Below are 12,516 nucleotides of genomic sequence, written 5' to 3'. Positions count from 1 at the left end.
TCATCATCCCACACACCCCCTTCATCATCCCCTTGTCATCATCCCCTCCCCCCTTCATCATCCCCTTGTCATCATCCCCACCCCCCTTCATCATCCCCCTGTCATCATCCCCCTGTCATCAACCCACACCCCCCTTCATCATCCCCTTGTCATAATCCCACACACCCCCTTCATCATCCTCTTGTCATCATCCCACACACCCCTTCATCATCCCCTTGTCATCATCCCACACCCCCCTTCATCATCCCCTTGTCATCATCCCACACCCCCCCTTCATCATCCCCTTATCATCATCCCACACCCCCCCTTCATCATCCCCTTGTCATCATCACCACGTCATCAACCCCCCCCCCCACCTTCATCATCACCGCTTGTCAATGTCTGATACAGTGGTCTTCAACCTGCGGACCTCCAGATGTTTCAAAACTACAACTCCCAGCAATCCCGGGCAGCCATTGGCTGTCTGGACTTGCTGGGAGTTGTAGTTTTGACACCTCTGGAGGTCCGCAGGTTGAAGACCACTGCGGCCTTCGACATCATCCAGCCCCCCCCCTCTCACCCCCTTTAGTTCTGTACTCACTGTAGTTCTGTACTTTAGTGCGCTAGTCCGGTGCTGCAGGACTGTCTGATGGGGAGGTCATCTGGTGGGATAGTGGTTCCGGGCTATCCATCTTCACCGTGGGGCCTCTTCTCCGCGTTTCGGGCCCGGAATAGAGGCGTTGCCTTGACGACGACACAGAGGGACGTTGGTAATGAACGTCCCTCTGCGTCATCAAGGCAAAGTGACTATTCCGGGGCCGGGCCCGAAGCACGGAGAAGAGGCCCCCCGGTGAAGATGGACAGCCCGGAACCACTATCCCAACGGAAGACCTCCCCACTGGACAGTCTTGCAGCACCGGACCAGTGCACCCTAACGTCCCGCCGAGCAGAGGTGAGCACAGAACTAAAGGGGGTGAGGGGGGGGCTGGATGATGTCAAAGGCCGCACTCGAGTATAAGCCGAGGGGGTGTTTTCAGACTCGGCTTATACTCGAGAATATATGGTGTGTGTGTGTGTGTGTGTGTGTGTGTGTGTGTGTGTGTATATATATATATATATATATATATATATATATATATATATGTATATATATATATTATTTTTTTATTTTTATTTTTTTTTTCAAATCAACTGGTCCCAGAAAGTTAAACAGATTTGTAAATTACTTTGATTTAAAAATCTTAATCCTTCCAGTATCAGCTGCTGTATACTACAGAGGAAGTTATATTTATTTCTGGAGTTCTTTTCTGTCTGACCACAGCTCTCTCTGTTGACAGCTCTGTCCATGTCAGGAGCTGTCCAGAGTAGGAACAAATCTCCATAGCAAACCTATCCTGCTCTGGACATGTTCCTGTCAGCAGAGAGCACTGTGGTCAGACTTGAAAGAAATTCATAAAGAAAAGAACTTCCTCTGTAGTATACAGAAGCTGAAAAGAACTGGAAGGGTTAACATTTTTAAATAGAAGTAATTTTCAAATCTGTTTAACTTTCTGGCAAAAACAAAACAAAACATGTTTTCCACTCAGCTATCCAGACCAAAAGCTGAGATAAACCATGGGCAGGACCTTTGTCAACATTTTTTTCAGGCATCAGTGGGAGCAGTATGCTCAGTAGGGGTCACTGGTGGATGCATGTATGGTAACAGCAGATGATGTATCATGATGACAAGTGTGCGCCAGGTAGGACTTTTGGGATACAAGTAAGGCCACATCAAGGGGGTAGGCTGTAGTAAAAATATGTATTTAGCCTTGCTGTAGATGCTTAGGTTAGCCCAACAAGAGAATATTTTTCCTTGAGGTTATGATAACAGCAGGAAGGACAACAGTGTATATTTTTTGAGTTATCAGTGCAAAAGTAAACAGATCTCCACAGTTATGGTTCTGCCTTTTTCTCACTGGCAGGGTTCTGCTCCCAGAAACCTACTACTATGTCCAGAAAGCCAGCTATATGAGATTTTGTGTGTTTGGAGTATCGTAAGGAGAAAGTGCCATTTTTCATGAGCAAATTCAGTATGAGTAGTGAAGGTAGAAATTAGTGAGACCGAATCCAAATCACAAAGACCTAGTGAATATTAATGAGACTTGGCAGGCAAGACACCACGACGAGCTGCCATATCTGGCAGTGATGACAACTAGGTCACCTACTTCCATCTTCACAAATGTACTCCAGGGACTGTCAGATATTTAACAGATTATAAACTGAATTTAGCTCCATTATGAACAAAGGGGTTCCTTAATTTTTAAACCTATCAAATACATGTCTCATGAAGGTCCCTGAGGTTCTTCAACTTATGATCTGAATATCTAACAAAGAACTATGTTTTCTTTTTTTGCCAAAGGCAGTTTGACAAGTAAATAGTAACAACATGTTGGCTGTTCAATGGACAATATGAGAACTCTCCTTTGTGTAAGATTGTGATCTCTACAAGTAATGATTATAAGGATAATAAATTACATAATACCCTGCACAGCTCTCATCTAGTTTCCACTGCTGAAGCCACAGGCAGAACAATTTTTAATAAGTTGATGTGGAGCTTGCTATTATAACACAATAGCTGTATTTCTGCGGGCTATGCATATAACTAGTGAATGTAAAGGCTTTGGGGAAATGAACCTGTTTGTTAGCAGTAAAAGTGTCAGTAGTGAAAAAATTAATTGACTGTGGAATAAAGACATTGTGGTTATTTAGGAAAGGATCATGATGCGCTTAGCATTGCACATTTCTGACTTTTCATATCTACTTTTTCATGACTTTGGGGGCAGCGATCTTGCCTGAGCTTCTTTCATCCTATTTTTACTGTTGCCACATGCACCAAAGAAACATATAGTTTGGCAATAACTCAGTCACTTCTATGAAAAGGTTTTGTAGGCATGAAAATCTGTGTTTAGAGTGAGGGAGAAGGAGAACTATGACTGTCACCTATGGTGGATCATGTATTATAAGTCATATAAAAACAGCTCCGGCAATGCTGGACAAGTCATTGTTTACACCTGGTCACGATACCAACACAGGAACCGCACCATTATCTTGTCATTCAGGCAGTGCTCATCTCTAACTAGCAACAGAAGAAATACGATGTAAAGATAGAAAAATGGCAATCACCAAGAATCATAAAAATCTTTAATCTTCAATCAGGTGCATACATAACAGCAGGGAGCAACACAGACGGCAGGGGCATTCGGATGACCATTTTGTTTGTCAATGCGTGCTGCCTCCTGCCAACGCCTCAGTTGGCAAGAGGAAAGCAATACTAAATAATGTTTGTTTAATAGCTAAATGTCCTAGCATTGTAATATATACAGCAAACACATAGTAAAGTAAATTGTTTTAAATAAAATCAAGTAGAGAAATCCAACACAGAGTTTACCAAAAGATGTTGGTTGTTTCCAGCTAGCAGTGTGTAAAATGTGTTGCATATAAACTAAATGGGAAGGTCATTAAAGCACAATGCGTAGAAGTGAATGCATCAGGATAACATTATGAAAGCAATTTGCCTTGAAAAACAAAACATATGACAATAAATGGGTTAAAACAGATATCAATGTTTGTGACAGAGCAACATTGCAGAAATAGGTTTCACATAGAAAATTGCTAAAAGCAACACTAACACATAAATAGAAAAAGACAAGGTTTTAGAGATGATACTTTTATTTGTTTAACCAGATAATGATGCAGTTTGTACAGGTACACCCCAGTTCCCGAGTCCTTAAGGACGCAGGGTGTACCTTTATGCCCTGATCCCGTTACCAGGGTTTAAAACATTCTCATGAGTGGAGAACGCTTCAAACCCCGTGGGTCCTGACTGCTATCAGCAGCCAGGACCCAGGGTTAATGCTGGGCACCGCCGATCGGGCCGATGCCCGGCGATCAAAGTTGATTGCGGCATCTAAAGTGAAAGTAAAACTATCCCGGCAGCTCAGCGGAGCTGATCAGAACTACTTTGACAGAATTGTCCCGATCAGCTTACTGGACAACGGGAGGTCCTCACCTGCCTTGTTGTTGTTCGATCGGCAATCTACTGCTCCAAGCCTGCTAAGCAGGCTGGAGCAGCAGAGCACTGATAACATTGATCAGTTCTATGGCATAGCATTGATGAGTGTATGCAATCAAAAGATTGCATGATTTAGCCCCCTGTGGGGGCTACAAAAAAAAAGTAAAAAGTGTTAAAAAAAAGAGAATAAATGTGGATAAGCTTCCCCCTAATAAAAGTTTGAATTATTCCCCTTATCCTATTCTTTTTTATAAAATAATGTAATAAAAAAAATAATATGTGGTACCGTCGCTTGTGTAAATGTCCAAACTATTAAAATATAAGATTAGCTAAACCGCATGGTCGATGGTGTACACGTAAAAAATACCAAAGTCCGGAATTGAGCATATATACCATAAAAATATTAATAAAAAGTCAAAAGGTCCCATCAAAACAAAAATGGTACCAATAAAACTACAGAGCACAGTGCAAAAAAAGGAGCCATCATATAGCCCTGTACGCAGAAAAATTAAAATTGGGTATCCCTGTAACCGTATGGACCTACAGAATAAAGGTAAGGTGTAATTTTTCCCAAAAAGTGCATTGTGTAGAAACAAAATCCCTAAAAAGTATCAACATTGTTTTTTTTTTAATTTCACCCCACAATTTTTTTTTGTTTCGCCGCAGATTTTGTTATAAAATAAATAATTTAATTACAAAATACAATTGTTGATGCAAAAAACAAGCCCTTATATGGGTCTGTAGGTGCAAAATTGAACAAGTTATGATTTTTAGAAGGTGAGGAGAAAAAAACAAAAGTGCAAAAATGAAAATAGTTTTGAGTCCCTAAAGGGGTACTCTGCCCCTAGACATCTTATCCCCTATCCAAAGGATAGGGGATAAGATGTCAGATTGCCGCAGTGCCACTGCTGGGGAGCCCTGGGATCCCCACTGCGACACTGCGCTATCATTACAGCACAGAGCGAGTTCGCTCTGTGCTTAATGACGGGCGATACAGGGGACGGAGCCGTGTGACATCATGGCTCCGCCCCTCATGACATCACAGCCTGTCCCCTTAATGCAAGTCTATGCCAGGGGGCGTGGCGACCGCCGCGCCCCCTCCCATAGACTTGTATTGAAAGGGGTGGGCCGTGACGTCACGAGGGGCGGAGCCGTGATGTAACGATGCTCCGGCCCCTGTATTGCGCGTCATTACGTGCAGAGCGAACTCGCTCTGTGCTGTAATGATAGCGCAGTGCCGCAGCGGGGATCCTGGGGCTCCCCAGCAGCGGCACCGCGGCGATCTGACATCTTATCCCCTATCCTTTGGATAGGGGATAAGATGTCTAGGGGTGGAGTACCCCTTTAAAGTAAAAATGGGCTGAGTCCTTAAAGGGGTACTCCCGTGGAAAACTTTTTTTTTTTAAATCAATTGGTGCCAGAAAGCTAAACAGATTTGTAAATTACTTCTATAAAAAAAATCTTAATCCTTCCAGTACTTTTTAGGGGCTATATACTACAGAGGAAATGCTTTACTTTTTTAGATTTCTCTGATGTCATGACCACAGTGCTCTCTGCTGACCTCTGCTGTCCATTTTAGGAACTGTCCAGAGCAGCATATGTTTGTTATGGGGATTTTCTCCTGCTCTGGACAGTTCCTAAAATGGACATCAGAGGTCAGCAGAGAGCACTGTGGTCATGACTTCAGAGAAATCTAAAAAGTAAAGCATTTCCTCTGTAGTATATATAGCCCCTAAAAAGTACTGGAAGGATTAAGATTTTTTAATAGAAGTTATTTACAAATCTGTTTAGCTTTCTGGCACCAGTTTATTTAAAAAAAAAAAAAAAAAAAAGTTTTCCATGGGAGTACCCCTTTAAGGGGTTAAAGGATGTTTTATGTGTTAGAATGTTCAGCTATAAAACATTGCTTGGTGTCATATTTTGATGTGCGTATATGCTAGGTGAGGTTTGTATGAGGTGTGAAATCCTCTTTCAGCAAAACCTTATGTAATGGTTTTCATCACATATAGTTTTGACCTGGCAAAATATTGGCGATGAACTTTAAACGGGTACTTCAGTGAAAAACTTTTTTTTTTAAATCAACTGGTGCCAGAGAGTTAAACAGATTTGTAAATTACTTCTATTAAAAAAATCTTAATCCTTCCTGTACTTATTAGCTGCTGAATACTACAGCGGAAATTCTTTTCTTTTTGAAACACAGAACTTTCTGCTGACATCACGAACACAGTGCTCTCTGCTGACATCTCTGTCCATTTTATGAACTGTCCAGAACAGAATATGTTTGCTATGGGGATTTCCTTTTACCCTGGACAGTTCCTAAAAATGGACAGAGATGTCAGCAGAGAGCACTGCGCTCATGATGTCAGCAGACAGCTCTGTGTTCCAAACGGAAAATAATTTCCACTGTAGTATTCAGCAGCTAATAAGTACAGGAAGGACTAAGATTTTTTAATAGAAGTAATTTACAAATCTGTTTAACTTTCTGGCACCAGTTGATAAAAAAAAAATAAAAAAGTTTTTCACCGGAGTACCCCTTTAAATCCTTGATATGTAATAAAGCTACTACTACTGCAAGTCATGTTCTTACTATACTATTATTTATGTATTTTATTATCCGTCCTACAGGATTTATACCTCCACCACTCATCTTTGGAGCTGGGATCGATTCTACATGTCTGTTTTGGAGCACATTTTGTGGAGAACAGGGAGCCTGTGCGCTGTATGACAATGTTGCCTATAGATATCTGTATGTCAGCATCGCTATAACCCTGAAGTCCTTAGCTTTTATCCTGTATACCACGACATGGCAATGCCTGAGGAAAAACTATAAGAGATACATAAAAAACCATGTGGGAGGGCTTACTACGAGTGAATTTTTTGCATCAACGTTGACATTAGATAACCTTGGTCGAGACTCTATCTCCCAAAATAAAACTAACAGGACAAAATTCATCTATAACCTGGAAGACCATGAGTGGTGTGAAAACATGGAGTCTGTTTTATAATAAAAGATGGGTGGACTGACTCTATCTGTTGTCCACGCAAGAGATTCTTTATTTTTTAAAGGAAAACAAATATATATATAATTATATAAATATAATTTGTTTCTTTTGCATTGGACATTGGATGGTATTTGGTTCATATGCTTATTAAAATGGTATAAAAAAGGAAAAGTAGACAGAGATAAAGCTGTTAGTTCTCAGGTCTTCAGCATCTGATCTTCCAGCATGTTGGAAATTGCAACCCGTCTATTTAGCTTGTCTAATGGAGAGCCCCACAGGCTCGTAAACTATCAAAAGCTGGTAAGAATCCAGCATTGAATTTAGTGGCATCATGCATTTGCTGCATTCTGAAGTGCAACCCATTTGCTGGATAATGGCTGACTGTACCCTTTAAATACTCTACAAAATCTGCTCTCTCATCGCTGTGAATGGCAACCGGGCCCAGGCTTTACAAAATCCTAATCAAAGCTATGACTTTCAAGATATTAAGAGAGCACTAAAAAAAATCCATGTTTTTATTACTTCTACCTTTTTACTTTGACCAGATTATTGATTGAAATGTTACCCTGTACTGTCACACAAGATTGTATCCCATTGATAAGGGTTCATAGATCTCTGTTCAGTAGGACATGATTCCGTCTTCCTTTGCCAGGATTTAAAAATACTTGCCATAAGCAGAGAAGGAATCGTCAAAGGGGTCTGTTTTATGCGTTACTAAAGAGTGCTCTTTTAAACTTAGTGTTATTGTACGTTTTTTTTCCAATTCATACAAGAAATAGAACACAACTGAAACCTTTGACTTGTATACCAGCTCATTCCCCTCTCAATATCTGCAGTTCTCAAAATATGACGAGTCTACATTATACTGTATGTTCTTGTAGAATTTATGAAGCTGCACTTGTTCTTCACTATAGTAAAACAATGTTTCATCCGTTTTTTTTTTCTTCATAGGTGATAAGGAGGAAGAATGAAATACTTTACATTGTTTTTTTTTTGTTTTTTTGTTTGTTTCTTTTTTTTTGTCATTTGGTGAATTTTTTGATGTTCTCCTTTCTAATATTTTTTTTTCCCCAACCATTTTACAGATTTGCTTCAAAGTAATAGATCATACTCATATGCTTTCTACTATTAAGCATAAGATTTGAATAGATCATTAATGTATTATTGGGAGGAAACTGGGCCAATAAAGCAGCATGCTGTGCTTTTGAGATGCTCCAAAACTAAGATGCAAATGGATGGATCAGATGTCGACTGATGCCAACTTTGAAATCTCAGACTTTGGCTGTGCTAACTTTTTATTACAAGAATCAAAAACAATATAAAATGCAAGAGTAAGCAGGACTTTAAGAGGAATCAAAGGGAAATTCATTGTCTGAGGATAGAACGCTGGTTTACAAATAAAGTGCAATATTCTGCAATAATAGGAGACTGAGCACTTTAAATATATTTACTTTCTCAATCCACTATTGCTGGTACTAAAGGCAAGCTTTACATCCATTTTTTTTTACATACACTGTTTCAAACAACTTGATAGCCTATGCGATTCCTTACATATTTGTAAATTACTTAAAACACAAATAAATCCTTACCCCACAACATTTCTAAAGTCTTGGCTACTAGATGTCTCACTTTTCTGCAATCTGCAGTTCACTGCCAGTTGTAAGACTCATTCGGCCTCTAGTAGCAGAAACACCAAGACAGAACACAGGAATCAAGGATAGGGCTTAACTAATGCTATGTGCAGGACATATAGAGCCTAGGCTGTGTACCTTCGTTATGTGAGCCTCCAGAGGTTCCACACTGTCCCTTAAAGGTAAATCAAAGCTTTGCTCTAATGTCTGACCATCTATACAGTTTTGGACAGCTGTCCCTTGTGTTTTTACTGCTGTGTGTACACAGTGTTGCCCCCTGAATGTAATCTTCCTTTACCCTATCAAGCAGCAGCTTAGTTTAACCTATTCCTTACTGTGCTGCTGTTTTTATTCTTTTCATTTTTGCTCACATAACACCTTATAAAGCCAGTGCATCAGTAACCTGTTCTCCCTTCACATGTTATCTGTAGTACTGTACCATGAAACATCCCAAGCAGAATGCCACCCTGTTCAGTCCAGGGAGCTTTTACCATCACTATATCATTAAGGAGTAGGTTATGTGCTGTGATTAGCCAGACAACTAAGGGAAATAAATTTTTTGTATGTGTGCTGCTGGCAAACAGCACAGCTCTGGTTCCATCCCTGAGAGAATGCAAAATAGCTGTTTACCATGAAGGGGACACTCAGGGGCTCAATACCAGCAGTGAGAGCACTCAAATAACCTTGTCACCACTCTGAAGGGTTAATCCAACAAAACCAGGCAGGTTTTTGAAAATGTTCTGAAACAACAGATACGCTTTATGGGCCACATTTATCATTGTCTTTAGACAGTTTTTTTGTGTCTAAAAAAGGGGCAAAAAAGGAGCAAGAAGGGTTTTTGGGCCTTTTTTGCCCCTTTTTGTTTCCACATTTCTGCTGATTTTGAGTTGCAATCCACAGATTTTGGCAATACACATGATATGGAAGGGATTTATCATTGCACCTTTTTGTAAAAAGGAGCAAAAAAAGATGCAAAGTCACTGAAAATTCTCTAAAACTACAACAGCCCAGACATGGTGTAGCTTTTTGGTGTATGTGAAGACCGAAATTTCGGAAAATGTGACCTGCACAAAATTTATCAAATGTTCTTTGACCATTTAATAAATTTGGTGCTCCTACACATTACCAGCATACAAAAAAAAAAAGGTGTAAAAAATGCTTCACTTACACTACAATGATAAATGTGGGCCTATGTGTACAAGCAAGTCCAACACTGTTTTAACCGTTGATTGATTGTGGCAGGTAGGTGACTCTTAGACTATGTTTACACATTGCTTTTTGCACGTTCAGGTGTACGTTGGTAAATTTTAACCAACGTTTACACCTAATGGGGGACATTTATCAAGGTATTTAGATCCTTTCTTTGCTTACAAAAGTCGCTCAAAAAGCCGCACATGCACCTAAGCACTTTTTTGTGCGACTTTTGTGGGTAATCAAAAAGTTACAAACAGCCTTACCTAAGCAAATTTCAGTTTTCACTTTGCAGTGGTCAGGTATTTATGATGTGCGAAAGTCCCACGTAGACAAAAAAAGGTCACAAACCCCCTTCAAAAAGTCACAAATCTGCTTGGACCTGGAGTACAAAACTCCCGTACGTGAGCAGATTTAAAAAGTCGCCGCCACTCATCTCTCCGCCACCGCCGCTCATCGGGGAAGAGATGAGCAGCGGCAGCGGGGGGGGGGGGGGGGGGGAGATGAGCGGCGGCAGCGGGGGAGAGATGAGAGATGGGCGGCGGGGGGGGGGGAGAGATGGACGGCGGGGGACAGATGAGCGGCCAGGGCAGTGGAGCCGGCAGGCTCCCAGAAATATGAAAGTACAGTGTAATTTCATATTTCTCGGCCTGGACTGTAATTGGCTGGTCGGTCTCGGCCAATCACAGCCCAGGCTGGGAGATATGAAATTACACTGTAGTTTCATATCCCTGGGAGACGGCCAGTTCCGTTCCTCGTCCACCCGCCAACACGCAACTCCCAGCCGTTGCAACTACAACTCCCAGCATGTCCTCAGTGAAAGGGCATGCTTGGAGTTGTAGTCCTTAACAGCTCAGGTAGCCGGCGGGTGGGAGATGTGGGAGCGGCGGGGGACATGAGTGGAGGGGGAGGGGGAGGAGCGGCAGTGGACATGAGTGGAGGGGGAGGGCGGAGAGCGGCGGGGGACATGAGTGGAGGGGGAGGGGGGGAGAGCGGTGGCGGGCATGAGTGGAGGGAGGTTGACATGAGCGGGGGGGAATACAGAGAAGGACATGAGCGGAGGTGGGGGGGGAATGAGGGGCTGGGGCAGTGGAGCCGGCCAGGCTCCCAGAAAAACTAAACTACATTTCATATTTCCCGGACGATGCCGTGATAGGCCATGACCAATCAAGCCAATCATGGCACCACCTGGGAAGTATGAAATTACAGTGTAGTTTCATATTCCAGGGAGTCGTACAGCTCTGCAACCCGGCCATCCGCCCGCAACTACCATCAGCCCGGTAGCCATTGTGACTACAATTCCCAGCATGTCCTGGTGCCTCCAGCTGTTGCTAAACTATAACTCCCATGACAGGAGTTGTAGTTTAGGAACCGGGCGCCTCCAGCTGGTGCTAAACTACAACTCCTATGACAGAAAATTTGTTAGTACATTTATGGTGCCCTCCCTTAGGGAAAATGCCCATAAACCAGCGTTTCCAAACAGGGAGCCCCCAGCTGTTGCTAAACTACATCCCCTATCATTTCCAGACAGCCTTTGGCTGTCTGAGAAAGATATATGTTGTAATTTAGCAACAGCTGGAGTCTTTCTGTTTCTAAACTACAACTCCCATGATACAACTCACTACAGGTGGAAACAGTCCTAGGAGAGAGTGTCCTAGGACTGTATCCACCTTTCCCAGTCCTCCTCCGGAGCACCTGAAAGCTGAACTAATTTATGCAGGATAAAGTCAGCAACTGCCGAGCCGAGAAGTTCATGACGAATCGAATCACTGTAACTTCGGTCATCTCTAGTTAAGATTATAAGAAGGTGAGGAGAAAAACAAAAAATTTTCAAAAATAAAAAAATCCTGTGTCCTGCAGGGGTTAAAAAAATATATACACACATAAATATATATATATATATATATATATATATATATATATATATCACATTTTTTTTTACAGAGGAGAGGAGGTGGGGTTACAAAGTGGTGTTCTGGAGTCATTTATAGTTTTTTGCTTATGTGTGTTTAAAAAAATGGTATTCAAAAGTGATTTATTGGTTTTTGCTTATGTAAGCCGAATTTTTCAATCCCCTGTGATAGTATAATAAATATGTCACACAAATATGGCAAAACCAAAAGCAAGAAAAAAATGCCTACAGAACGTGCTTACTAAAGAAACTATGATAAATGTCCCCGAATGTGTCCATAGGCTTCAATGGACATAATGTTTGCCAAATGCATGACCTTTTGTAGGCTTGAGCTGTATGCATTCACTTACTTTTTTATTTGCTATACTTAAAAATTTAATCTCAAAACATTTTTATTATATGGGTGTTGGATAACTTTGCTTCCTAGATAAACTAAATCTGATATACTGTATCAATAACTTGTGTGTGTTAACTTAGGTTCTCTATGTAAAATATTCAATGTTGGCCAATGTTTAGAAGCAATGGAATGTAGCAAATATATAAGACTAAGGATTATTGGGATAAAGGCAACTACCTTAACCAGCATGAAATAGCTGGATATCTGTAAAATAATAACTCACAAACACAAGCTGATGTTCTGGTCATATTGAGACACATGAGCTTTCACATTATATATCTAGCTCTTTTCGATCTGCAATTACTAGAAAAACGGCATGCAAAATGTGTATCAAACAGAATTCTTTCTAAAAA

At 41.2% G+C, this 12,516-nt stretch overlaps 1 protein-coding gene across 2 annotated transcripts in view; it reads left to right on the top strand.

The window, feature by feature from the left end:
- Window positions 1–10,320, top strand: part of SLCO3A1 (solute carrier organic anion transporter family member 3A1) — a 384,823-nt gene extending 374,503 nt beyond the window's left edge. For both annotated transcript variants that reach the window (XM_056571877.1, XM_056571876.1), the window contains exon 10: window positions 6,656–10,320. In XM_056571877.1, the coding sequence (XP_056427852.1) occupies window positions 6,656–7,035 (380 nt within the window). In that variant the 3' untranslated portion in view covers window positions 7,036–10,320. The remainder of the gene's footprint in view (window positions 1–6,655) is intronic.
- The last annotated feature ends 2,196 nt before the right edge of the window (window positions 10,321–12,516 follow it).

The sequence above is a fragment of the Hyla sarda genome, chromosome 4, assembly GCF_029499605.1.
Source record: "Hyla sarda isolate aHylSar1 chromosome 4, aHylSar1.hap1, whole genome shotgun sequence".
Lineage (NCBI taxonomy): Eukaryota > Metazoa > Chordata > Amphibia > Anura > Hylidae > Hyla > Hyla sarda.
This window is presented reverse-complemented; position numbering and strand designations above follow the sequence as displayed.